This window comes from Heliangelus exortis, chromosome 8, assembly GCF_036169615.1.
Source record: "Heliangelus exortis chromosome 8, bHelExo1.hap1, whole genome shotgun sequence".
Lineage (NCBI taxonomy): Eukaryota > Metazoa > Chordata > Aves > Apodiformes > Trochilidae > Heliangelus > Heliangelus exortis.
In genome coordinates this window covers 26,174,378-26,200,933 of record NC_092429.1, presented here as the reverse complement: position 1 = coordinate 26,200,933, position 26,556 = coordinate 26,174,378, and the positions used below count along the sequence as shown (strand labels likewise).

Sequence of the window (26,556 nt, the reverse complement as noted above, 5' to 3'; positions counted from 1 at the left end):
TGCATGTGGCTGTCAGAAATTACAAACCTACAGATCTAAGCAGCTTCACAACTTGCTGAAGTGTTTGTGGTATTGACTATATTGGCTGCTTTACAGGCAACGTGAAATTGTTTCTTTAGAGGATTAGAAGCAAGTTAACTTAGCTGTGTTCCTGGGGAAGCAGTGCTAGAGTGGCTTAACAAGCAAGTCAGTGTTTGTTCAAGGACAGATATTGTGCTAATTTTGCTGCTGTCTGCTCTTGTTTGCAGCAGAGCAGTGATTAGCTCAGACCCTGTTAAAAAAAAACCAAAACCAAACCAAACAAACAACCCAGTGGCTTCTGGAGAACAAGGGAGTGCAAATAAATTGCCCTCTGGCATTTTCATTTTATTTGGCAAGTAAAACTCTTCATTGAACCAGAGTTCATTTACATTGGTACCCCAACAACTGAGCAGTGGGATGAATTACCAGTCACTCCCAGTGCCAGCAGGAAGCATTCAGATCCCACAGCATCAGTACTCAGAGGTTCAGGTCTCTTGCACTTGATAGCTGCCAGTGTATCACTCTTGCCTCCAAAATCCCATCAGGCATCCCAGTCCCTGTTTTAGCCACCGAATCACATTTATATCTGCATTCCCCCTGGTGGGTTTCAGTTCTTATGCTGTTAACCAGAAGCTGAGCAGTTCATGAGATTAGACTCTTTTAGCCACCAAATTAATGGGAAATTGGAGTATAATGCTTCCTTTGAGGATATGCTTTCTTTTCAGGAGCTTTGACTGGGAGGATCATTGGTGAGATAATATCAGGAGTCTTAACCTAATCCCCTAATGATGGTACCAGGGGTGCCCAAATCTATCTGGAACAATTACCCTGGTGGTCGACCACAGGGCTACTCTTACTGCTAAGAGGATTTCTGCATTGGAAAGGATTTTTCTCCTTTTGCTTCAAAGCTGGTGGCTGTACAAAGCCTGGGACCTCGTGGTGAGGCAGCACATTGGCCCTGTTGGGGTGGGTCGAGCTCCCTTTCCATTCCCTTTGGAGCAGGGATTCTAGTCACTGGCTTTATTAAAATTGCATCTGCTAAGTGCTGGATACTTACAGCAAGTTTGAGGATGGGTAGCAGCAGTGAGAGGGCTGGAAAAATGTGTCTGAGAAAGGGTATCAGCTGTTTTTAGAGAAAAGTGTTGGCAGTGAGTGGTTTGGTGCCACAATTCCCAGCAGAGGACTGGATATGGGACACCAGGCTGGGACCAGCAGGTCAAGCTCAGTGTCGCCAGGGCTCCTGCACATGCCCCTGTGCTCAGATGGGTTTGGGTTGTTGGCACCATATGGGTCAGTGGGATTTCCAGTTTTAGTTTGGGAGGGTGAGCCTGCACTTGCTGGTGGCATCAGGAAGAGGAGCAAAGAGTGGAGATTCTCTTCGCCTGGTTTTTGGCTGGGGTTGCCTGGGTGATGCAGCAGCCCATGAATTTCCTGACAGCTAGGAGATCTCCAAAGGCAACTCCATGTGATGGGAGGTCGTGAGCTGCTCTCTATCTTCCTGGATAAAGCGGGGCTGGAGCACTCGTTTTTTTTTTTCCTTCCAAACCAGGTGCATCTGCCACTGCCCTCTTATCTCTTCTTTGGTTTTCTTGTCTAAAACTTCTTGGCTGTGTGAGGTGGTGTGTGGCTTCCGAGCTGGAGAGGCTTTGTCATGGTGATTAGTCAGTTTAGTTAAGGTGCTTGAAACCTTTGTCCATACACTGCTGAAAGATGAAAATTAATTATATTTGCTGTTGCTGTTATTATTATCATCATCGTTATTATTACTGTCTGCCCACTTCACAGGGAGACTGTGAGGATTAACTCATGTTTGTAAATTCCTTTGGATATTGAAAGCTCCATACAAGCACTCAGGATTATTGCTTTCTAATTCTTTAAGGTAATACGACTTCTATAAAGACTTACAGCCTCAGAAGCATCTTGGAAATGGGAAGTTAAATCTGTTTGAAATTAGATATACTTCTAATGTTTAAGATAAAAACAACTGCTTCTACTCTGCTGCTGCTTCCAAAAATTTTTAAAAAACAAAAGAAAACAGAAACAGCAATGACAGATTGTGATAGTCTCTCCTTTTTTTCCAGGAATCCAATGTGCTGATTGCTGCTAACAGTCAGGGTACAATTAAGGTAAGTTATTTCATGCATTTCCTCTTTAAACACTTGGATGTGTTAGTGAAGGGCAAGGTCAGAGAAACTTTAAAGCCAGGAGGAACTATCAGAGGTGGTCATCCCAAGTGCAGAAGTTTGTAATTTAGATGATGCATTTGCTCCTGGTGTGTGGCAGAGCGAGCAGAACAGTCTGGAAGACTTTTAATTCAAGACATATTGAAAAGACTTTGTTCATCTTTGTGTCTATCAAACAGCCAAGCAAAACCCAAACCCAAGATGGTACTGATCCTACAGAGAACCCTAGGTCTGACCCACCCCAAATTGCACACAGTGGCCTTGGCTTCCACTGTGCTTTTGGGGTTTGGTGTTTAATGCCACAAGTTTGTAGCCCAGGCAGCTCTCTGGTAAAGGGGTTTCCCTGCTGTTTGCAAAGCCACAGGCAGGGTTGTCACTCTCAGGAAGCTGAGGTCCCCATCCTGATTGCTTCTCACATCTGTGCAACTCTTTGGAGGCAGGCCAGAATTGCTGGTCTTCAACAGTCCTGGAAAAATTACCAAAAAAAAGCAAGAATGTGATGAGACCCAAGTAGTAGTAGCAAAATTTTTCTTTTTTTTTTTTTTTTTTTTTTTTTTTTTTTTTTTTTTTTTTTCCCTGCTCTTGTAGCATGTGATGCTGTAGCCTCTCCCTCACAGACAATTTTATTTACCAGGCTGTGGAACTGGTTGTTCATTTCTTTGGTCACTTCCTTCTTTGTAAAATGGGCAAAGCACACAGATGCTTTTGGGATGCTGAAGTGAATCCAGCAGCAACTGGAGGGTGATTCAAGTGCACTTTGCTTGTTAATGGGAGAAGGTGGACAGAGGAATGTGCAGACAGCCAGGGCTGTTGGAACTCTGGTATTTCCATTTGGCTTTGGCAGTGTGCAGGGGGAGGGTGGGATGGTCTGGAGGGTGGGAAAGGACTGGATTTGCACAAACCCACTCCAGTCTGGGGGTGGATGCTCTGCCAGCATCCACGTCAGCATGTGCAGACAGACATGAAAATTGGGATCCTTTCCAGGCACTTATTCCATTTGTGTGATTTTCTTGTATGCTGGTAACTAAAGGGAAGGGGGTCAGTCCTGTCCTAGTGATGTAGGAGATAATGAATGTCAGAAATTGCTGTTCTAAACTGTCTCATCTTCCCTACTAATCAGGTACTGGAGCTGGTATGAAGGGTTTTCTCTCAAGGCATGAGGTACTTGGTCCTGCTGATATGCTACAGCATTCATCTGGGATCCTCAGCAGGACAAAAAACCGAAAACACCTTGATCTTCCTCCCCCAAACCATAATGTTTGGGGTTTTTTTTTCACTTATGGACTTTCTAGGATGTTCTGAGACACTGGAAACACCAGTGAACTCTTTACCATCAACATAAACTCCACAGACTTTGCTGCTGCTGGTGGTGGTGGTATGGTTGTCTAATTTTTATGATAGGAAAACAAAATCTTAAATAAAACAGAAAAGGAATAATAAAATTTATTGAGCCACAAGCTGAAGCTAGAAGATTCTCTCTTGTTGCATATGGGAACAGATTCACTTGGGAAGGGAGCTTACAGGACCACACAGGGCTGTCCTCACTTGCACATCTGGTTACTTTCATCTGGATTGTTCCTTCATCCCCATTGGAAAAAAGTCTCTAAGCCTTATATGGACATGCAAGGAATCTGCTTTGAGATCCCATAAGGATATGGTTAAGTTGTTCCTTTTTTTTTTTTTTTTTTTTTAAGATGCATTAAAGGTTGAGAAGTGTCACCCAGGTGGACACCTCTGGAAACTGATGTCTTCTGGTCATCAAGAAGGACATCTGCCCTTTCCTCCTCTCCTTATGTGCCCTGCCTCTAGCTAGAGGGGCAGCTCCAAAGGAGAGGAATAAGTTGTCCCTCTGTCCAGCTGGGCCTGGGTCTCTCTCTGCCACCTGCCAGCAGCAGTGTGCTGAGATGAGGTGACCTGGACTGACCTTGCCAAGATGTTGGGAGAGAACCATCACCCTGCAAGCCCTGGGTGCAAGCACCCTCCTCTATCTCAGCTAGAGGAGGAAGCTTCTAGATCCAGTTACCAAAGCCTTGCACCACTTGAATCACTCCTGTGGTCTGGTTTGTGTTTTCCCATCTCTGCCCAGCAGGGAAGCCAAGCACTTGGAATATTGTCAGAAGAGGGGATGGAGTTGGGTAGTGCTGTGTTTCAGAGCCATGATATAAGTAGCCTTATTTTTAATGGTCATGCATACACTTAATTGTACATACAGAGGGGGAATAAACCATGATGCTGAAAGTTGTTGTTGCTTTGTGGACAGGGCAGGGGGAGGGGTAAGGAGGTGGAAATGGACTTCAGAAGGAGCAGTTGTGCTGAGCTCTTGGGATTGCTGCCAGAATTCCTGAAGCTGAGCAGTGGCATTGGAGGGTGCAGCAGCTTTTCCTGGCTGTGGGTGGCAAAGGTGCAGTGTGTGTGGTGCTGTCTGTAGGAGGTGGTTTGCAGACAGTCTCTCTGTGTTCATTGCAGCAACACCTCTCCCTCTGAGAATGCTGCAGAGACTTCAGCAAAGCAAAGCAAGGCCCTGCTGCAGTCTTGGGCCACTTGTCCAAGGAGCCACAACTGGTCGTGGCATGGGAAAGGTGTCTCCAAGTGTTAAAAGTCAGATTCTTATCTTCACAGATGGGTAGTGAGGTCTTTTGACATCCCTGGGTGACAAGATGGAAGAGAAAACCAAGAATGCTCTTGGGGGATATAAAGAAGAAGGGATGAAGCCTGACAGCTGAGTTGGGGCAGATCCTGTCCTGATTCAACACTGGTAATTTGTTGTCCAAGCTGCTGCCGTGGGTGCTGTTGTACCCTTATTTCATGCCACCTTGGTGGCAGGTCACCTCATTCCTTCTCCCACTTGAAGCTCCTTTGGGATTTAAATTGAAACCACTCTTGACAAAGCTGCAATCTTAAAAACAGAAGAAAAAAAAAAAACCAAAACCTACTATTTTGAATGCAGCAAGGTTACTCCATGAATTAAATGGGGAAAACAATTTAACATCAGCTGCCTTTATCAGTTTTCATTCTGTTTCAATCGAGATAAAATGCAAATGTGGTGTCTGGCCCTAATTAGAAACACAGCAGCTCATAAACACAAGCTGATAGCATTTTTTTTGTCTCTTTGTCACAAGTGGCACCCTCCTTATTTTAATCCCCTTAATTTTCTTTCCTTCAGGTAGCTCTTGCAATTGACACAGGAGGGTGCATTTAATTACTGTAATTTTTTTTCTTTTTTTTGGTCAATACTTTTTAAATTAGTCACCTCCTCATCAAATGGTGCCCCTGTCAGATTTCAGAGTCAGGGAGTGATTGAGTTTAGGAGGGATCTTGGGAGGTCTCTGGTCCAGCCCTTGCCTAGAGAAGGGCTTCCCTCAAATTGGATGAGGTTGCTTCAGGGCTTGGAGATGTTCACAACTCAGCCAAGCAAGGATTGGGAGACTCCTAAATCCCACTGGAAAACCTGCTCCAGCACTTAACCACTCACCTTGTGAAAACTTAATTGCAGGCAGTGGGCACTCTGAAGTCTTTATTCTCATTTTCTGCTTTTGAAAGAACAGGGTTGCAAAGCTGTTGGCTGGAAGCTGCCCCAGAATGGTTTTGCCTCCAGCACTCGTGTCCCTGTGAGAGGTGTTGGGTGAGTCACATTTCTCTTTCAGAAAGGGAATTTAAAACACTGTGTGGCCAGCCAGCCTCTTTAATTAATTTTAAAGCATTTATTAGGAGAGTAGGAGGAACATGCTGCAGTGCTAAAAAGAAGTGCAGCACTGGAGGGAATGGAAAATGATGGTCAAGGGGAAATTTAAATTAATATCAATATGTCAGGAATCTTCAGCAGGGAGGGCAGGTGGCTGCTAATGCCAACGTTTGACCCCACAGCTGGAGCCTTGTTTGTTTAGAGTAATTCTGTTTAACTATGGAAGGCCATAATGACAGCAGCCAATAACTGGCAAGGCAAATCTAACTCCTTCCATGCTCAAATCTCTCTCCTTTCTGCTTTTTCAAAGCCAGAAATACTTAGGAAGCATCTTGTATGTGAGCAGTGTCCACATTTGCAGGCAGTGGTACAGGAATCCAGCAGAAGTAACTGGGGAAATTATAGCCAGGGCCCCAAAAATTTTTTTCTTACATAATCATAGAATAATTTGGGTTTTAAAGGTCCTTTAAAGGCCATCCAGTCCAACCCTCCTGCAGTAAACAACTAGGCTAGGTTGTCCTGTCCATCCTGACTAAATGTTTCTAGGAACGGGGCATCTACCACTTATCTGGGCAGCCTGGGACAGTCACCCTCACTTTAAAACATTTCTTCCCAATGCCTGCTCTGAATCTCCCATCTTTAAAACCATCACCCCTTCTCCTATCATCACACACTGTGCTAAGAAGTCTGTCCCCATCTTTCTTATAAACCCCTCTAAGTACTAGAAGGTGATTTAAAGTCTTCCCAGAGCCTTCTTCAGGCTGAAGAACCCCAACTCTCTCAGCCTGTTCGTTGACAAGGCAGTATTTGGGTATTCTAAATCCTTAATCTCTTCATAAACTAAGTTGGTTGGGTTAAAGCAAGACTTCTTCCTCTGCTTGACATGGTAACCAGCTGTTGGAGTTAAGTAGGTCTTGCCAAAACTTTTTTTTAAATCCTTCCATCTAGACTTTCACACCTCAAATCTGGCTGTGGCTGATGGTTGGCCATCACTACTCAGCAGAAGCAGGGCAAGAATTTGTCCTCTAACATCAAGCAGCAAGAAAAATTGTTGGGAATGGGAAAAGTGATGGTTTTAACATCTGAGAGGATGATGGGAAAACTAAATATGGAGCTTCCTTGGCCCATCAGTGGTGCAAGAGGAGAAGGTGGTTGCAGCTCTTCCAGCACAACATCTCGCAGGGCTCTCTGCATGAACCTTGCAGGTGAAGGGGAGGGCTCCAAGCACCCACTGGAGCCATTGGATTTTAATCTGTCTGGACTAGGAATTGTGCACAATGTCCCTGCTACAGGCTGGAGTGGAAAACAGCTCTCTGGGGAGTGGGGTGAAAGAATAACCTTGTCTGTGATAGCTGCTTGCCTGAAACCCCTGATCCATGCAGCCATCCAGGTTAGTGCTTTCCTCTCCGTTTTGCCTTCTCTTAATGATGTTGCTCTTGGGGTTCTGTTCAGGGAGATTGGTTAACCTCAGTGCTCTTGTTTCATTCCCAAAAGTTGGTAGTGGTGGGAAGCACTGGGACTGCTTTCACCTGGAGTCTTGCACAAGTAGCAGAGCTCCACAAGAATCTCCACCTTTGAAATCCTCCCTGAAATCCCTCTGGCACCTCCACGCTGTCACTTAGGCTCTAAAAATCCTTTCAGGTAGCCAAGGAAAATGATTTGGACACTTTCAGAAGACAGATACATCAAGGCCATCCTCAGGAGGTGTGAGTAATAGTAGTGAGAGCTGAAATGGAGCCAGCAGCATGAGCTTTGTGCCAACTGCAACCCAGTGAGCACTGCCCTGCCCTTCCCCAGCCCTGCTGCCCTCCTCTCACCCCTCTCTGTTCCAGAAGCCTTGCCAGGAAGGAGAGCAGCCCCAGGGGCTTTGAATTCAAGAATTAAATGTGTTCCTTTACAAGTTACCTCATACTCTTCTCAGTATATCATACTGCCCATCATGGTGGGGCTGGCAATTGCCATGGGGTGCAGGAGGCCTTGAGCATGGTGTGGGGCTCCAATGGACCCAGGAGAACTGCACCATCCTGTGTGTCCTCTCCTCTGGACGCTGCAGGGATGACAGTGACTTCTGGGAGGATGAGCAACTCATGCTGCAGGTGGGACCTCCTGCTGTCAGACTGAGGTGAGCTGGGTTGGGTGGGGAAAGCACTCAGCAGCTCAGTTACCTCCTTTGGGGCTTTATTTAAACACCAAATTTGTCTTGATTATGGCTCTTAATCTGACTTGTCAAAATCCGTCATAAACCATTTAGGTTTAAAGGGAAACCCCACTTCTCTTATCTTAAAGAAGAGCAGGAACTGGGCTGAATCAGCCCAGCTTCTCCTGGCCCATCCCTGGGGTTTCAGGTCAGAGGTTTGGGGGTACTGACATCAGGGACAAACCCTCAATCCCTCCATCGCAGTGCCAGGGCTCAACTACCCATAAAATACAGTTATTTTATATAGAATGAGTTATTTTCTAGATAGTTCTTTTATACAGATCTTTTGTTTTGTTTTAATTGTTATTACAAGCAGTTATTAAGAGACAGTGGCTCTTCCCCAGCCCTGTGGTGACTGAAAAACACCCTGAAGCTGGCATTGATCTGTGGAATGACCTGTGACTGAATGGGATGATGGGGGGGGAGGGTTGTGGGGAAGCAAAGCTGGGGCTGACCCCTCAAAGTCACCAGAGCTGGTGCCAGATGAGGGATGAAACAGACCAAGCCCAGCAGACCACGATGGGGCTGCCCCTGGCAAAACTGGGGCCACACAAACACAACATCCCCAGGACTGGGAGGAGGGGGAGGGATGGCTGCGTCCTAGCACCCTCCCCTGCTTCCTAGCTCTGCACAAAGGAGGAGGAGGGGTAATTTTCAAGCGCTCTAAATGCTCTGTGATCACTTTGCTGGTGAAAACTCAGGGAAATGTTTTCTGAGATGTTGGGGAGCAGTGCACATCAAGATGTTATGGAAAAGACATCACAGTGAGTCCCAGCTCACCTGAAACAGGGGAGAGGAGGAGAGGGCAGATGGCTCACAACCTGTGTGCCTCCCTTCCCTTTTCTCCAGTGTTATCCTGTAGGAAATTAATGGGAACTCTTTGTCTTCTGACATGATGATACCTTATGAATTCTCTGTCTCACCCTCATCCTTTAAATTATCCACATAATAAAATATGTATGCAGTGATCTCAGGTCATAATTTGATCTGCATAGGGAAGGAAAAGCATGATGGAGAGGGGCTGCTGGCATGCTGCTCTCCCCTCCATTTATCTTTATTTATCATCTTTCTTCTTCCTAACAACCTGTACATAGGTGAGTCCTGTAGATGCCAGTATCCATGTGCTGATTCCTTCTAAACTTCCCTCTGGCATCTCCAGCTTGGCAGGATGTGCTGAGTCCCCTTGGCTGCTCCCAGCCCTGCTCTGTTGCCCAAGGTGATGTTGAGGGTGGTCAAAGCTCCAAGGCATCCCAGTAATTCCTACCTTGCCCTTGCTACCTGCAGGCTCAGTTTCACCTGGCTGCAAATCTGGCACTAATTTGCCTCCCTTGCAAACCTCAGGTAAGTGGCAAGTGTGGCAGGGAAGCAGCTTTATATTGGATTTATGCCAAGGCAGGGATGTGTGGGGTTAAAGAACCTTCCTTCATCTTGCCTGTGGGGCTGCTGTACAGCACTGACCTGCTGGACTTTCACTTTAATACCAGATTTCAAGTCTAAACATGGGGTTTAATGACTTTAATATACTCCTGTCACCTCTCAATGCCTTGTACATGGCAATAACAGTGCTGAAAGGCATTTGGCTTTGTAAAAACCCCAGGAGCCAGCCCTGACATTGCTGGGCGATGCTGCAGTTACCACCAGAGCTGTGAAGCTGACCCTGGGAGGAGGAGGGGGAGGAAGGAGAGAGACCCCAGCACCATGCAGCCAGCAAGGTGACATCCCCAGCATGGTGTGACATCAGCAAGGAGATGATCCAGAGGGATTTTTTAGCCTCTTCTGCATGGGAGAAAGGAGAGCCTCACCTGGCTGCACTGCACCAGAGATCACAAGGTGAGCACAGGATGCTCATGGGCAGTAAAAGTCAGGGCTTCAACTCCTTGTGTTCAGCAAGCTCCTTGGACTGATGTCCCTGGGTCTCTGTTTTCCCCCTGGCTCTGTTTGTCAGCCTGCAAAGTCTCCTGTTCTGGTCATGCAAAGCCACAAGTTTCAAGGGGAAAGCTTCTAGAAAGCAAATTTTAAAGGAATTTTGCTGCTCCACAGATACTCCAAGCCCCTGAAAGTTGTTTGTCTCTTGCCTCCAAGTTTTAAGGTCTCTTTATTTGGGTGATGGAGGTGGCCAGCACTGCTGCCAAATGGAAAGTGAAGGCTCAGGGGACGATGCTTTAATGATGCTGAAGTGTTGGCATTGGCTTAGCCCAGGCAGGTGGAGAGAGGGAGAAAAAACAAATTAGCACCCACCCAGAGAGGAGCCCCACCTTCTGCTGCAAGCAGGGGCATGAAAAGGGAGAAAAAAAAAGTGACAACAATGTCTCAAAGCTCTGCAAAGCTGGCAAAGTTGTCCTTTGCTAGGCTGAGAGCTGCTGGGCTCAAATAAGCCCTTTTCTTGGCACCCGTCCTTCAGCCATGGGAGCAGGAGGAGATCTGGGTTGTATTTTGCTGGTGGAGGGAATGCCTGCCTCACCTCTTGGTCCTTGTCTGGACCCAGTCTGGGTGCCATTAGTTGCTTTCCAAGTATGTAAGGTGGGGTCTGAGCTCCAAGAGGAGCCCTCAGAGGAGGTGGCACCTCTCCCCCCACCCTCCCTATGGCCCAGGATCCAAGCATCAGCCATCCCAAAGGGAATGGAGAGGTGTTTGGAGATGGGTCTGAGCACAGGTCAGTGGCAAAGTGGCTCATCCACCTGAAGATTAGGGTGAAATAAAGAGCATGATTCCTTCCATGGCTGCAAGACCTCCACCTGGGGTGCTTGACTGTCTTTAGGGACTACTGAATGCACTGAGCAGCAGTGGGAGGAGCAGTGACATTCTGCCAAGAGCAGCCTCAGGATGGGACACAGCTTTGTAGTCAATTCCCCCCAAAGAGCAGCAACCAACCTCAGAGCTGCCCTGGGGGTGTCTGTGTCCTGGGGCTCCCCTAGGGATGCCAGAGGAAGGGATAGGGATGGAGAAGGATGGACATGATAAGAGCCAGGAGGTGCCCATCCTCAGCACATCTCAGAACCAGTGACATGTTTCCACATTCTCAGCAGGAAAGCCATCTCCTTCTTTGAAATGGGACAGTAAAAAACCCATTTGATTTCTAGTCTGCTCCCAGTGACCCCTAAGTGGGGGTTTATTGGATGTTTTCCAAAGGGTCTCCTCTCCTAATGAGCATTCTGCATACAACCACGTCAGCCCAACCTGCCTGCTGCAGGGGTTGGGCTTCACTGTGATGCCACATGATAATATTAATAATTATTATTTGCAGATGAGATGTTAGACAAACTGTTCTCTCAATAAAAAGACAAATTTTTCAGTGAGCCCATGTGATTCTCTCCACTAAGGTCAAAGATGGAGACACCATCAGGCTGTACCTGTCTGTGCATTTCACCCTTCTCCCACCCCCAGGTTTTCCATGCTCCCCACTGCTGGACCAGCTCAAGAGACTTCTTTTCTCCCTTGGAAACACAAACCCTGGACTAAGGGATAGGGGAACAGGCTGGGAATGGGCTCTCCCTGCTCAGCACCAGGAGGACTGAGGTTGTGCCCATGCTGCCTTCCATAAAGTTTGTGAATGTTTTGCAGAGCTGTTTTCTGGCTCTGCTGCTGTTCTCTGTGCCCCAGCCAGCACTTTCCTTCATTCAGCTCTTGCATGATAGCAGATAAATGGGGGTGGGGGGGGATTTTATTACAGGGTGCCAGGTGGATTTAAAGATTTGAGTTTATTGCTTTCATTACTACAGTCACACTTCTTAAATGTTGCTCCTGTTACCTGCAGACCCACAGCCCCCTGTGGCCCCAAGCATCCTCCCTGGGGCTCTGAGCAACCAACCCCAGGGGCCTGAACATCCCCCCCATCCCCACTGGGGGCCTGAGCCATCCCCCTCGGGCCCTACAAATCCACCCAGGGCCTGGAGAATCCCTCCCAGTGGCACCAGTCATCACCCTGGGACTCTGACCATCTACCCCAGGGCCCCAAGCATCATTCCATGGCCCTGAGCATCCTCAAGAACTCTGAGCATACTCCCCAGGGGGAGCTCAGGAAAAGCCCTGCAGGTTGGGGACCTTTCTGGGGTTATTTCCAAGGTCTCCAGAGGGGGAAGGCAGCTCCTGCCCTTGGCTGTAATTGAAATAGATGGAATCAGAATGGATCAATGTCTAATTCCTCGCCTGGATGAATGGTGACATGTTTAATTTTCTGGTAACTCAGGCTGAGGGCCCTGGCTCATTCCTCTTGTGTGCATGTGGCGGGAGAAGGAGGAAGAAGAACCATTTCCCAGATTTCTGCAAAAGGCCCAGCCCAGAGGGTCTTGTTCACTGGAGGGCACTTGGCCCTGATGTGCTGTGGTCATTGCAGAGGTGGAAATATTTCAGGGTGTGGAGCTGAGGCTCTGGCACCAGCAGAGCAGTCCCAGGGAGCATAAGTGTGCTCAGGCTACACAGGGCCCCAGATAGCTGGAAACAAAGGGGAAAAAGGAGATTTGAATTTATCTCCCCGAAGATTTCTTCTAAATGGAAATCTCCAGTTGTCCCCAGAGGACCATCCTGAGACCATCCACATGTTCTCCTTTCCAGGGGCAACAACTGGAAAACTTCTTGTGTTAGATGCAAAACAAGTGAGTTTCTCTTTTGGGGCATGTGTTTTGCTCTGAAGTACATTTAAGTGTAAAGGACTTTGGGTGTTGCTCCTCAGCTTTACCATGGGATTTATTTCCACTTCTGCTCTGGATGCAGTTTTGGGTTCTGCTTTTATTTCCATGGGAATGAAAGTGTGCTGGCTTCCCACCCAGCAACCCTACACCTGGCTGAGAAACCTCCCTTTCATGCATGGTCATGGTCAAAATGGTCTATGGTGGCAAAAAGGACACAGCAGGGCCCTGCATTGGATGCTGAAATCCCAGCAGGTGATGACCAGGAGGTCACTGCTCTCCTTCATCTTTCAGCCATCATGACCAAAAAAAAAAAAAAAAAATCAAAGCCAAGGGCAACATCTCCCAAAGGGAGCCCAGGTGGAGACAGCCAGGAGGACCTGATGCTCTATTTCCAACTATTGCTGGTATTTGGCTGCTTGGATTTTTTTTCCAGTGGTCCAGAAACATGGTTTTTGTCCTGCTGATATATCGGTAGAACCAAAGAGGGAGTTTTCTGAAGATGAAATACTGTGTTTCCCACTCAGTTTTTTTGGTTGTTGTGTGCCACCTCAGTGGTAGCACCTGTTGGGTGTAGGTCAAGCAGATTTACTTAGCTCTGGTGTCTGAGACCACCAAAAGTCACTGCCTGCTCCCTTGGGGTTTCACTGAGTGTAGGATGTCTGTGCACTTAGGTGCAGGAATATGATTCCCTGTACAACTGAGTGGGCACTTGCCTACAGAGATGGAGCATCTCATCACTTTTAATGACCTCTACACCTCTTAGTGAGCTTCTATTTTACAGATGCAGGAGGTAGGTGAGGCAATTTACCCAAAACAATCCGGGGAAATTGGGAAATTAAATCATTTATCCAGAGTTACAGACACTTTCAGGGCCACCTTGTTACCATGATTAAAGGAAGTCTGGTTTAGCTCCTCAGGATGGAAGTCTCTCAGCTGATGGAGCAGCAATGTTTGAGCCACCTGTGGAAGCTGTGTCTACAGCCATATGCAGAATTGGATGGAATTGCTCTTTTCAACTTCAGTTCACCAGATCAGCTGGAAAAAAGCCCTTCTACCATCAACAACTCTACTCATCACTGAGCAAAAAGCTTTTGGAGGCTTGTTAGCTGAAATGTTCAGGTAGGTTGTGATGTTAAAAGGAGTTAGAACACTCCACATATGTTAAAACACGACATTGCAGCCTCTTCAGTGTCTTTCCTGCATTATTTTGGATGAGTGATAGTAACGGGGTGAATTTGTCAGGAATTCACAAATGGCTTCAGTGGCTTCCAGCCTGCAAGGAGAGAATGCAGCTGAAAATCCTCATGGATGTATTTGTGGCAGCAACTGCTGGTACAGAAGGTCTTGTATCTCCTGTTCTGGGTGAACCCAGTTAGTGGCTGGGCAGTGAGGAGTGCTGAACTTAGGGCTTTTGAACCAAGTTAAGTAAGAATGGGTGTCTTGCTGGCTTGACCATTTATCCTTCCCTTCCCTAAGGTCTGATGCTTGGCTAGAGGCAGCATTTCATCCCAGAGGGACCTCTTTCTCCACCCTGCTTGGCAGGGGAGCTGGGTGTGACCAGAGGGAGGAGGGTCCTCAGCCCCCTCATCAGGGTTGGGGCTGCTGCCCTGTGCTCCCCAAACTGCTCTGTCCAAGGCAGCTCTGTCCAGACAGGGCAGTCCAGTTTGATACCTCCCCCTGGGGAGGGAATTTCCCCCTCCCAGGCCAGTGACTGTCAAATAACCTTTGGGTTAGGAGGGGCAAGAGCCTAACTTTGTTGTGTGGTGTTATGGAATCACAGACTGGTTTGGGTTGGAAGGGAGCTTAAAGATCATCTAATCCCAACTCCCCTGCCATGGGCAGGGACATCTTCCTCTAGACCAGGTTGCTCCAAGCCCCATCCAACCTGGCTTTGAACACTGCCAGAAAATGGGCAGCCACAGCTTCTGGGCAAGCTGGGCCAGTGCCTCATCACCCTCATTGTAAGCAATTCCTTCCTCTATTAATTCTAGATCTCCCCTCCTTTAGTTTAAAACTATCACCCCTTTATCACCAGAAGCCCTGCTAGAACTTTGTCTCCATCTTATAAATAAGCCTCTTTTAAGCAGTGAAAGGCCACAACCAGGTCTCCGTGGAGTCTTCTACAGGCTGAACCACTCCAACTCTCCCAGCGTGTCCTTGCAGGGATGTTCCACGCTCCTTTGCCTTCCCACTTGCCGAGCTCGGTTGTCTTTCACTTCTTTTAGCACCCCATTTTGTTGTCTGGCCCCTTTCCCCAAAGACCACTCTTCTTTTCCCGTCGTTTCGCTCCCTCGGGACCCGGGGGCGGGAGGGGGTGGGTGGTGGCGGCGGCGGGGACAGCCCGGGGGCGGCGGTGGGAGGGGATGCGTCGATGCCGCCTGGATTTGCGGGTGGGATTTTCCTCCTGCTCTGCCCACTAGGTGGCTGAGGGCTGGGAGAGCCCGGAGCAAGGGGAGGGGGGGGAGAAGAGGGAGGAGGAGAAAAAAAAAAAAAAAGAAGAAAAAAAAAAAAGGAAAAAAAAAAAAGAAAAAAGAAAAAAATACAAAAAAAAAAAAAAAAAAAAAAAAACAACACCCAAAAAAAAAAAAAAAAAAACCAACCAACACCACCAAGCTGCTGAAATTTAAGCAGGGGAGAGAGCAGCAGGGAGGCAGTCCCGGGGTCGCTCCTCTCCACCGCAGCAGCCAGGCCGAGCCCCGGGACCTTCGGGAGCGGGGCCGTCCCCTCCCCTCCGCCGGCTGCAGGAGGCGCCGGCCCGGCCCGGCCCGGCCCGGTGAGTGGCCTCAGCACCGCGGACAGCTCCGCTCCGCGCCCCGCGGCCAAGCCGCGCTCCGCATTCCGGGCTCCGAGGTTCGGACTCCGCGTTCGTTCGGGCTCCGCGGTTCGGGCTGCGCTGGTTCGGGCTCCGCGTTCGGGCAGCCGTGCTGCGAGCTCTGAGCTCCGCGTTTCGGCTCCTCGGGTGGCTCCGCGCTCTCGGCTCCGCGTTTCGGGATGGGAGCTCCGAAAGCTCCGCGCTCTCAGCTCCGCGGCTCCGACCTCTGCAGCGCCTCGCCCCAGGCTTCCGCGCTCTCTGCTCCGCGGCTCCTGGCTCCGGGCACCGCGCTCCGCGGAGCGGCCGCGCCCCGGCCCCCGGCCGTCTGTGCTCTATGTGTGTGTGTCTGTGTCCCCGCGTGTCCCCCGCCACCTCCGCGGGCGCGCAGACAGGTGCGGAGTTGGGAGTGTAGGGAGGCGGCGGTAAGGGTGAGACCCGCGGTTCCCGCGTCTCTCCTGCCCGGCCACGGGCAGCCGTGGTGTGTGTGTGGGGGGAAGTGCTTCGTGCGGGGGGATTTGGGAATGGGGGAAAATCTTCCTGTACTTTCTGCAAGTTGCTTTTGTTGCTGGAATGAGGTTAAGGAAAATTGGCTCGTGGCACCTGCGTCATACAGAGAGAAGAGGCAGCTCGGGGAGGTTATCTGCAGGCAGTGCCGAGGGGTCCTGACTCACACCCTCTCCCCATCCAGCCTAAGGCTTCGTGTCTCCTTTTCACCCCCTTCCCTCCCTCCTCCTGCCTTCGGCTCCCGGCAGGGCTGTGCATGGCTGGGGGGGAGTGGGGAAGCAGCAACCCCAACCCCAGGCAAGGTGGACACAGCCCTTTCCCTCTGGACACAGCTGCTGCCTGCCCGGGGATGCTGCTGGATGACATGAAGACCACCCTTTGCCCCTTTCGCCAAAGTTTGATGTGATTTTTTTTTTTTTTTTTTTTTTTTTTTAATCTCCTCTCCTTGCCTGCTCTTACGGGGAGATTTGCTGTAGGAGAACTGACCCTTCAGGATGCCCTGGAAGGGGACGTCTGGGAGCTTTGGGCTGGGAGATGCTCCCTTTCTCTGAGCTGTTATTTGTGAAGCCAGGGAGCAGAGGTGGCTGTCACTGAGCAGGGGGGTGGCCTGGCATCCAAGGGTCTGTTTCTGAGGAGCATGTTAATTAGGTGTGCTTCATTAGCAGTTACCTGTTACAGCTTCTGGAAGACTCCATCTATCGGGAGAGGAGGACGCTGAGCCCGGGGGGGGGTGGGGAGGGGGGGGTGATGATCATTCCTGAAGGGGCAAAGTGTTCTCCAAGGTCCTGTGGAGCCTGGGGGGTGAGAAGCATCCCAGGATCCTGTCCTCCTGGCTGGGAATGGGGAGCCCCTTGCCACTGGAAGCTTGGCTCTCCCTGTGTTGGCTGAGACTTGATGTCCCCTCTGTAGGGGGGGTTGTAAATACTAGGGAACCAAGGTTCCTGAGGAGAAGGTTTTGATTTGAACTGAGATTCAGATGAGTGGAGGTGGCTCTGTGGGAAGGGACAGGCTGGGCTCTTCTCTGTCTGGGGGGATGCTGCTTATCAGGTCCAAGGGGGCTCAAGCCTGGAGCCCTCTCTGCCCTGCACCCCAAACCCACCCAGAGGTCTCAGTGGATGCCTTTGAGCATTACCAGAAGGCTGAAGAGAGGCTTTGTCACAGCAGGGCAGCAGCTGGGTGGGACATGCAGGTATCTTGCTGGTGGTGATGCTCCCATACCCCTGGTGGTGATGCTCCCAAGCTTCCCAGTCCTCCCTAAAGTGGCCCAAGAACTGCATCAGGAGGCAGAAATAAATCCTAGGGGAGCCCTTCCCTGACACAGCTGCAGCTCTGGCTGCAAACAGCTCCATTTGCAGAGCTGAGAGGATGGAGGTGGAGGGGACAGGCACCCAAACCCACTGGGCTGGGGTAACAATCCTGCTCCTGGTGCAGGGTGTCTCTGGGGCTCCCAGTCCTCTCCCTGCTCCTGTTCCTCTTGCCAGAGTGTTTAGCAAATCCAATAAACACCCAGAAATATGCTAATTAGCCAGTACAAGTGTGCAGGGTGTGAAGTAGATGTTTAACCATATTGTATAAACAAACATAAAGGAGCCATAAATTAGGCAGGGGATGAAGTTGATCCAACAACGGGATCTGCCCAGGCAGAGGAGATAAAGGCAGCCTGTAGCAGGCAAGAGACAGGGACATGATGTGGCCATCACCTGTAAGCTTCCCTCCTTCTAATTGTGCCTTTAATGAGAAATGAAATGCCAAAGTCATTAGATGCTGTTAGGGTGGTTTCAGCCAGGGGAGCAGCACCATACAGCCAGGCCAGGGTTAAAATCCCAGCAAAGACAAAGCCTGAGATCTTTGGATTCTCCCAGCTCTCAGGAACTGGACTCTCACCATGCTCAGTTTGCTGGCTGGAGTTACTGGGAGGTGGCTGTTAACTTGATGGTGTTAAGTGCTGGAAGCTCAAGGTCTCTACAGGACCTGCTGGACAGTGTGATTTGTTCCCAGTTTACCCTAAGCCTGGTAGGTCCTATCAGCTCCATGTGTTACCCTCACTGTGAGGGTGAAATAACACAGGGAAACCATTGCCACAGGGTGCTGGGTGCCCCTCTTTGCCTTCATCTTCCTAAGGGCCTCCAGCTTTTCATCCTCATCTCAAGAGCTTGATTTTATTTTCCCTTTATAATTACCCATTGCAATCTCTCCCAGCATCTACTTGATGAGGCCCAGGGAATTGTTCAGTTTTGTTTTTATAACCCTCCCTTTTCCTTGATGTTTTCCAGTGCCCTTGCCTTGTATTCCCATCCACTAGCACCTTGCTCCCTGACGAATCATCCACAGGGCAGTGGGTATGAAACAGGGAGCTCAAAAGCCAGCAGTGTCCCAGGGACACTAAATTCTCCCCCCATGCTCCCTGGAGGGCCTGGAGGTAGGAAAAGGTCCATGGTTCCCCCTCCCCAGAATTCCCAGAAAAAGGGACAGTTCACATGGGCTCACTGAGGCCTTTATCTCTAGGAGGTTTGGTGAGCAGAGAGCTTCATCTGAATATTTGTTTCCTAAAAACTCTTCGGTTTTGCAGGCAACATGTTTCAGGACAAGCTGAGACCCATCCCAGCTACCATCTATTGCCCCCTCCCTGCCCCTCTCTTGGCTTTTTTTGCTAAATAAGAGCTTTTTGGCAGGTAATTCTGCTCCCCCACTCTTTCTGCAGTGGGCAAAACCTCAGTGCTTGTCCTCTATGGCAAGCCAGCATGGGAGGATGAGGTTTGAAGCCTCCTGATAGCATGTGGTCTGGTGGGTGCTTGTCAGAGGGATTATTTGAGGGTGTTTAGCTGGTATCAGGGTGGGTGTGGGATGTTACTAACCCACCTCCCTTCTCTCAACCCTGCCAGAACTCCTTCTTTTCAAGGAGACCCCCAAGCCCCCTACTCTCTGGGGATACAAATTGTGTGTAGCTACTGCAAGTGTAGAAGCATCTTTCAGTAATGGCTGCTCTCTAGGTCTGGCAGAGGTGAGGGGTTGTCTCCCTCTGAATTTCTTTCAGCTTTCTGTCCTTCATCCCTGGGGTAGCTCCCTCATCTTCTCACTCCTTTTGGGAGAAGATCCCACTTGAGATGCTGCAGGGCTGGGGGTTGCCAATGGGCTTGGAGAAGTTGCTGGGGGAGTAGAGATGCTCCAGGGGGTTGCTGGGTCTCCCCCTAGAGTGCAAATATCTTCCCCAGAGGAAGGAAAGCAACCTTAACCTTGCCTGCTCAGCACTGCTTTCTATCCCCAGAGCCCTCCATCACAGGATGCAAGGCCATGTCCCAGGGGAAAACCACTCCATCTGCATTAGCTGGAGCACATGCCTGGCTGGCATAATTGTTCTTCCTTGTCCCGGCTGCCTGGGATTTGAAAATTTATTCTGGAGTTGGTATTGATGCATTCAGACCGTGCTGGGCTGCCCCCATCAGTGGCAATCATGAGGAGAGCTTGTGGCCAGCAGAGTAGGTGGCCCCTGAGACCTGCCCACATAGGACATCCCTGGGTCCCACAGCCCCTTGGGGGTACAAGTCTCACCCTTTGGGGTCCCATCTCACCATTGCAGTCCTAGAGGCATCATCTCCAACAGGGAGATGCTTCTCAGGGAATCTCTCTGGCTGCTTCCCACCAGCTTCCTTCATTTCAGCTGGAATCTCAGTAGTCAGCAGAAACCACTGAAAAGGGGGATTCCCAAAGAGCATTTTTAAATTTTTCTGCACTTTTTTTTTTTTGTTGTTCTGTTTTTTGGTTTTTTGGTTTTTTTTTTTTTTTTGTGGATGAGTCCTCCAACCCCTGTAGAGGTTGGCAGCCAAGAATAGGTCCCACTGATGGAGCACATCCACACCCTCAGTACATAACACCGGAGGATGGGAGCAGGGATCCTCACCGAAGGCAACTTTGGCTGAACATCCCTGCAGCCAGTAATTAAAACACTCATTGATTGGCTTCGATCTGCTTGTTGTTCCTTGGCAGGGGGAAAAGGGGACTCCCTAAGGGGACAATGGCATGGATGGGACCTGATGTTCTTCCTGGGGGATCAGGGCCCTGCCTATCACTGCCATAGGTATTTTTTTGAGAGATGTTTATACTTCCATAGAGACTTAGAAGCAAAATCCCTCTGCAAAGCACCAACGTTAAACTTATCTTTAATTGCACAGATAATTAACTATGTAGCACTGGTAACAAAGTAAACCGGGCAAAAGGCATGTGGAGAATTGCCTCATTTAGTAAATAATTTTAACTTAAGTAATTATTTCCTCTAAGAGGGAGGATGAGGGAAAGCCCCGGGGGACTCTTCACTCCTGGCATTGGAGGGATGAACCCTCTGTGTTATTCTTCACTAATTACTGAGCATCTTCAATGCCTCCTCCCCAGGTCTTACACACATGGCCCTGTCCACCCTGGGGTGACCAGTGCAGTCCTGGCAGGTGCTCTCAGTGCTGCCAGCCCAGAGCCTGCCAGCACCCTCAGGCAGAGGTTGGTTGGTTTTCCTTTGGATTGTAGTTTTTGGTTGTTTTTTGTTTTCTCCTCCCCAGTTCCAGCCATCCACTTGTCATTTTGCTAAAGCACCATCTCACTTTTTTCTAGCCTTGCCTAATGCAGACAGGACACTGGTTACCATTTCCACTTCCCAGTGGCAGCAGGCAATGGCTGAGATGGAGGGTGGTGGTCACAGAATTATAGAATAGTTTTGGTTTGAAAAACACCTTTTAAATCATCAGGTCCAACTGTTTACCCAGCACTGCCAAGACCACCATGTCCCTCAGCACCACATCTACACAGCTTTTAAATCCCTCCAGGGACAGTGACTCCCCCACTGCCCTGGACAGCCCATGCCAGGGCCTGACAACCCTTTGGGTGAAGAAATTGTTCCCAATATCCAATCTAAACCTTCCCTGGCACAACTTAGGGCCATTTCCTCGTGTCTTATCACTTCTTCCTTGGAAGAAGAGATCAAGCCCCCTGGCTCCAACATTCTTTCAGGCAGTTGCAGAGAACAAGGGCTCCCCTCAGCCTCCTTCACTCCAGGATGAACACCCCCAGTTCTCTCAGCTGCTTGTCCTAATGCTCTAATACTAATAACTAATATTAATACCTAATACTCCAGAGTCTTCCCCAGCTACCCTGCCCTTCTCTGGATGTGCCTCAGCACCTCAATGTCCTTTTTATTGTGAGGGGCACAGAACTGAACCCAGGATTTGAGCACAGGGGGACAACGTTGCCCGCATTCCTGGTACCCAGCACTCTCTCCACTGTATCCCCAGGTCCTCCATCTGCTCTTTTTTGGATTAAACCCGTTGTTTTTAGGGATCTGCTTCATTTCTCATTCCCCCCTTTCATCCTCCCCTCCAGTTCACCCTGCTCCCTCTGGCTCTGTCCCTGTTCACCCCATCCTGCCCCAGCTTCGCCTGCACCCTCTTCCCTTTTGTTTCCCCTGGGGCTTCCTTTAAAAGCACCATTGATGCCCTCAGGCATTCAAATGAAGAGAGTCTCTCTCCTGCTGCTGGCCACAGATGGGGACCTCAGCTCAATCCACGTCCTGTTCTCTGCCAGGGAATAACAATTAACTCGGGCGCCAGGGAGAGATGAAGAAAGAGCAGCTCTGTGCTCCAGGAGACAGCTCTGTCCCCAAGGCCAAAATAACTCCACTTGTTTTATTTATCAACTCTGGGGGAGCAGGGCGGGAGTGGCATACAGATGTTGCCACAGCTGGCTCTGCCAGCCAACGTGCCTGGGACAGGCCTGGCAGCTGGAGCAGGGGATGCTCTGGGGTGTCTGGATCTGTGCATCCCATCCAGAGCTGGAAAACAAGGATTTTGGAAGGGTTAAAAAAAAAAACAAACAGTGCAAGATTTTAATTTGGGCATCCATATAGCCAAGCCTCAAAGAGATTTTGCTACCAGTTCCCACCCTCCCTTTAGGTTGATACCCCAGAGATGCTCACGAAGAGCTGGAGATAGCTGAGGATTTGCAAGAGGAAGAGAAAACAGAGTAGAAAAGTCCTTGCTCATCTTTTACGCACACACACAAAATGAAATGAGGAGTGACAGCAGCTGAGCTGATTTTTTCCCCACCTCCTGCTCCCCCCCTGCCCATGCACAGGCTCCCTCCCTCCTGCTCATCTCTTTCCACGAGTGAATTGGATTAGTCACCTTCTTAATTAACTGTGCTGGTGTGAGGTCTATTAGGTATTAAATGTTTGTCTCAATCCAATTAAAAAAAATCCATCCCAGCAGGGTAAGGGCTTGGAGGCACCAGGGGCTTGCAGCCTTCATGCTGAGGTTTCAGAGGGGTGAAGCTGGCTGGGATTGGGGTGGTGTAACCACCCCTCAAATCCTGGATACCCTGGAGGGGTTGTTTTGCCTTTGGTCAAGGTCATCCTTGACCTCTCAGCAAGGGGGAACCCTGAAGCTGGTGCTGTAAGCACCCTCCTGAGCAGATGTGGGTTGAAAATCAGGATGGAGGTGGGTGGCGGTAGTAGTAGGAAGAGGGTGGCATTGGTGAGGCCGAGCTGGGCTAAGCCTGGTTTTGGGGGGGGGCTTAAAATCTGCGTGGTTAGTGCACCAGCTGGATGCTTGCAGGAGGGATGTGGCATCAGCATCCTTAGTACCAAAAGCAGCTCCTGTTTTGAAGGAACAGGGATGAATGAGGTTCTGCTTTAACACCCACACAGCACATCCTCCTGCAGCACCCTCCACACTTAGCCCCCCATCACCTCCCCACGGGACATGTTTCCTGTTCTCCACCCTGTGGCATGTCTCCATCACCCTTTTATCTTCTTTTCACTCTTCTAGGCTGCTTCTGGTCCATAACAAACTTCCATCCCTTGTCTAAGTTCCCTCAAAAGCCTCAGCAGAAGGACTTTTTTAATAAAGCCTGGTGGAAACTCAGAGTTCATTACAGCTCCTTATGGCTTAGCTTATAGGAGCCATACTTAGCACTTGGGCTGGCTTCTTCCTAGCCCAAATGATTATTTATCATTTGGAAGAATTTATTAATAATTTCTCCTCAATTAGTTACTATTATAATTCGATTTGTTCTCTTCCCACCTCAAGTGCTGAGGCTCACTGGGCTGTGATGCTTCCCACCACTGCCCTGGCTGCACTGCTGTGAACCAGTGGCCAAAGGGGTGGGTGAAGCAGCATTTTGTGCAGCAGATTAGATGCCATTCAGCATTTTCAGTCTAGAAACAAATCCTCTCAAAGGAAACCTGGGGGTCCCTGGGGGTCCCAGTGGATACCCACAGCCACCCATCTCACCCACAAGGTCCCACAACAGCTGGGCTGGGAGGGACAATGCCAGTGGAGAGCCTCTTCTTGGCAGCAGAGGCAGAAAGCTTAATCCCTTGAAATTTTGCTTTATTGATTTGCAGCTTTACAGCTAAACCACTGGATGTAGTGATAGTGTAGTGCAGCTAAATGCACTGGATGCATGAGTTTCCCGTGGTTGGGGACAGCAGAACTCCAGCCATGCCACTGAGTCACCTCAGCTGCTGTTCCCATCCTGCCAACCACCTGAGCATCCCCGATTTCCAGCATAAAATGGGAATGCTTGGGCAGGTGCAGGGAAGAGGTTGCCTGCAATGGGGTGCCTGCAGAGGGAGGTGCAGGTGCTGCTGCACCGCTCCTCTTGCCTGGGGAAGCAGCTGGAGGTGTTTTTTCATCCATGGGTATAGCCCAGGCCCCATTCTCAGGCTCCCAGGTGGATTGTATCTGCTTTATCATTAATTCTTACTATATAGTCTGTGTGTGCCACAGCTTACACCCTCTATTAGCAGGAGGGGGGTTCCTCCCACCCTATGGGGGTTCCCAAACCCCATCCTGGGATGAAGGGCTGGGCCAGGAAGTGGGGGGTGGGATAGGAGGAACCTGGGGCTGTTATTGATCCCCAGAGCAAAGAATCTGCTGCTCTGGAGGATTTTTCTTTCCAGCAATCAATGGAAATATGTTTATCAGGAGAGTGTGGTTGACCTGGACAAGTGCTTTACTGATGTAAACCAAGCTGGTGAGACTGACAGGAGAGGTGAGGAGGGTTAGGAGAGGAGGGACAGCCACGGAAAGGCCCAGGAGGGAGGAGAGGGGCAGACATAAGGAGGGATCCTGCCATTTCCTGCTCAAGCTGGCAGAGAACAGAATGTGTGTCCACACCTCCTGAGCTCCGCACAGATCCTGTTAGCCACAGGCAGGTGCTGCCAGGAACCAGTGGGCAGGGGGCATCATCTGCAGGGGGGCAGAAGTCTCCAGCTGGTCCAGGCAACTCCTGAGGGAGAAGAAAGCAACTGGTTTCCTTAAATTAATGGGAAAGGAGCGAAGAGGGCAGGTTTCCATGGAAATGGGAGCTGGCAGGAGAGGTGGTGAAGGCAGAACAGGCAGGAGGGAGCCCTGGCAGGGGTGATGATGCTCTGCCCAGGGGAGGGCTTTTCCCTCCAGTTTCAGGATATTAATTAGAGCAAAAATAATCTCCTGATGATGGAGACGTGCTCGCGCCTGATGCTTCAATAACAGGTCCATGTTTTGCCCTCCCTCCCCTCATTTTCATTTATGCTTTAAGATCCTCAGGGAAGACAAGAAACAAGTGCCTAGGCTCAAAACGTTGGGTTGGGAAGTGAGAGAAGGCAGCAGGCTTGGTTAAAAAAAAATAATAAAAAGAGCAGCTGGAAATGTCAGGGGAATTTGTGTGTGGAGGCTGCGGTTAGCAGAGGGCAGCAGGGCCAGCAGGTTAATGTGCCTGCCCTTTGTGGGATGAACTGGGAGACATTTAATGACTGTGAATAGGCCTCAGGGTTTACGTCTGCTCTTCAAAATCCCCTTTACATCCCAGGTGAAAACCTGGCTCTCCTCAGTTTTAGAGCAAGTTTGATTTTGCCCATCATCTCTCATCTGGTGGGAGCAGGGCTGCCTTGCGGTGCTGCCTTTGTGCATCCCCTGGGGGTCTCAGCATCAGTGCAGGAGAAATCCTCCTGTGGCAGCTTGTGAAACAGGTGGCAGAGCAACATCCACCTGGGAAAAAAGGATTTCTGACATCAACAGGGGTCCTGTGCACGTGGGTCTTGTATCCCAGCACTTGGGATCTGGAGAAGGCGTGTGTGAGCCAGCCCCTGCTCAGGGATGGGGCTGCTGGTGCCTTGGAGAAGAATGAGGCATTGTCTGGAGTTCAAATACAGCTGAAGGAGGGGACGTGGGGACCATCACTGCCTCCTGCACATCCATATGCTTTCCTGTCACAGTGCTGCTTCTCACCCCCCCTCCTTTCCCCAGAGCTGATTTGAAGCCATCCAGCCCCAAGTGCCACCACCCCAGAGAAGAGTCCCACTCACACCATCAGTGGGATGGGCAGAGGGACCCCTCAAACCATGCCCAGATAGTGTCAGCATGGACACCTGCCCACTCCCTTGGCCCACTGACAGCTTTTTAATAAGCCACTGCCCCATGTGAGGCCACCAAACAGGGCAAGCTGGCATCAATGGCTTTTATTTGAGGCCACCAAGCAGATCAGGTTGGCACTGGTGGTTTTTATTTCCACCCCTTCCAGGAGTTTGGCTTCCACTGTTGTGTTGGGGTGCTGGTGGGACAATCCTCCACCACCTGGGACTGGTGGCCTCCAAATTGATCCTGGAAGCAGAGGGAGCTGGGGTGGGTATCACATCCTTCTGTCCTTGTCCAGCCTGGCCAAGATGCACATTTGGGACCTGGGAAACCATGGAGGATGCTGCTGGGATCCAGTCCTGCCTGTTCTTCCATTCTCCTAAAATCAGTGTATATGGGGAATGCAGAAACCAGCAGCTTTGGTCATTTACTTCCTCAGTTCCAAGGCTCCTATTAAAAAGGACACTGAGGGCATTAGAAAAGACTGAAATCTTTAGGGTATAAATTGAACCATTAATTGATGCTGTGCTGGAGATGTTTTTCTTCAAATTTATTTTCACTCACGAGTACTTTTAGCATCTGAGCATTCCTGCCTCTCTTCACAAATTGGGGGAAATCTCAGCTTTGCTTCTAGGCTGGCTGCAGCCACACAGATTTGGTGGCAGGATGTCACCCACAGCCAACAATCACCCTCCTAGGGGTAGGGGGACAGCTGCCTCCCTGACCCCAGGCAATTAGAGTTTCCCTGATGCACTGGGAGGGTTTATCCCCTCTAAGCTTTTCTCCTCACTCGTTATCCCCTCTGGTTTCTAATCTTTCCATGGATACCACTGAGCTACTGACATGTCTGTGTCCAGAGCCTGGCAGCCATTGGGGGATAATTCCTGCATCTGAGGGCAGGATACTTTGGGATGCTCCAGACAAAAGGCCATCCTTAACGGGTTAAAAATTTAATTGGAGTAAAAAATCAACTTTTTTTCCAAATTTATTTTGGGAGGTGGGTCCTCTTAAATCCTGCAGGCAGCTACAGAAATATATTCCTCACCACTTGGCCTTGGTAAAAGCATTTACTCCAAATGAGCCTGGAGGCACAAATGCAATTATTAGGTGACTCAGGCTCTGCTCCCAAGTTGTGGGTATCCCTAGGACTTG

The 26,556-nt window shown here is 49.7% G+C and overlaps 2 protein-coding genes and 1 long non-coding RNA gene across 9 annotated transcripts in view; all 3 read left to right on the top strand.

The window, feature by feature from the left end:
* COP1 (COP1 E3 ubiquitin ligase) overlaps nt 1-3,661 on the top strand; it is a 120,084-nt gene extending 116,423 nt beyond the window's left edge. For all 5 annotated transcript variants that reach the window (XM_071751146.1, XM_071751145.1, XM_071751147.1 and 2 more), the window contains 2 exons: nt 2,103-2,147; nt 3,325-3,661. In XM_071751146.1, coding sequence (XP_071607247.1) covers nt 2,103-2,147; nt 3,325-3,342 — 63 coding nt within the window. In that variant the 3' untranslated portion in view covers nt 3,343-3,661. The remainder of the gene's footprint in view (nt 1-2,102; nt 2,148-3,324) is intronic.
* A 2,999-nt stretch (nt 3,662-6,660) lies between these two features.
* LOC139798757 (uncharacterized) lies at nt 6,661-9,425 on the top strand. The gene is made up of 3 exons (XR_011726964.1): nt 6,661-7,276; nt 7,381-7,982; nt 9,368-9,425. It is a non-coding gene; the product is annotated as an uncharacterized lncRNA (long non-coding RNA).
* Nucleotides 9,426-15,224: 5,799 nt separating this feature from the next.
* TNR (tenascin R) overlaps nt 15,225-26,556 on the top strand; it is a 70,503-nt gene continuing 59,171 nt past the window's right edge. For 2 of the 3 annotated variants that reach the window (XM_071751143.1, XM_071751144.1), the window contains exon 1: nt 15,503-15,561. The gene's annotated coding sequence lies outside the window, so the exon portion shown is untranslated. The other variant, XM_071751142.1, reaches the window with a different exon arrangement.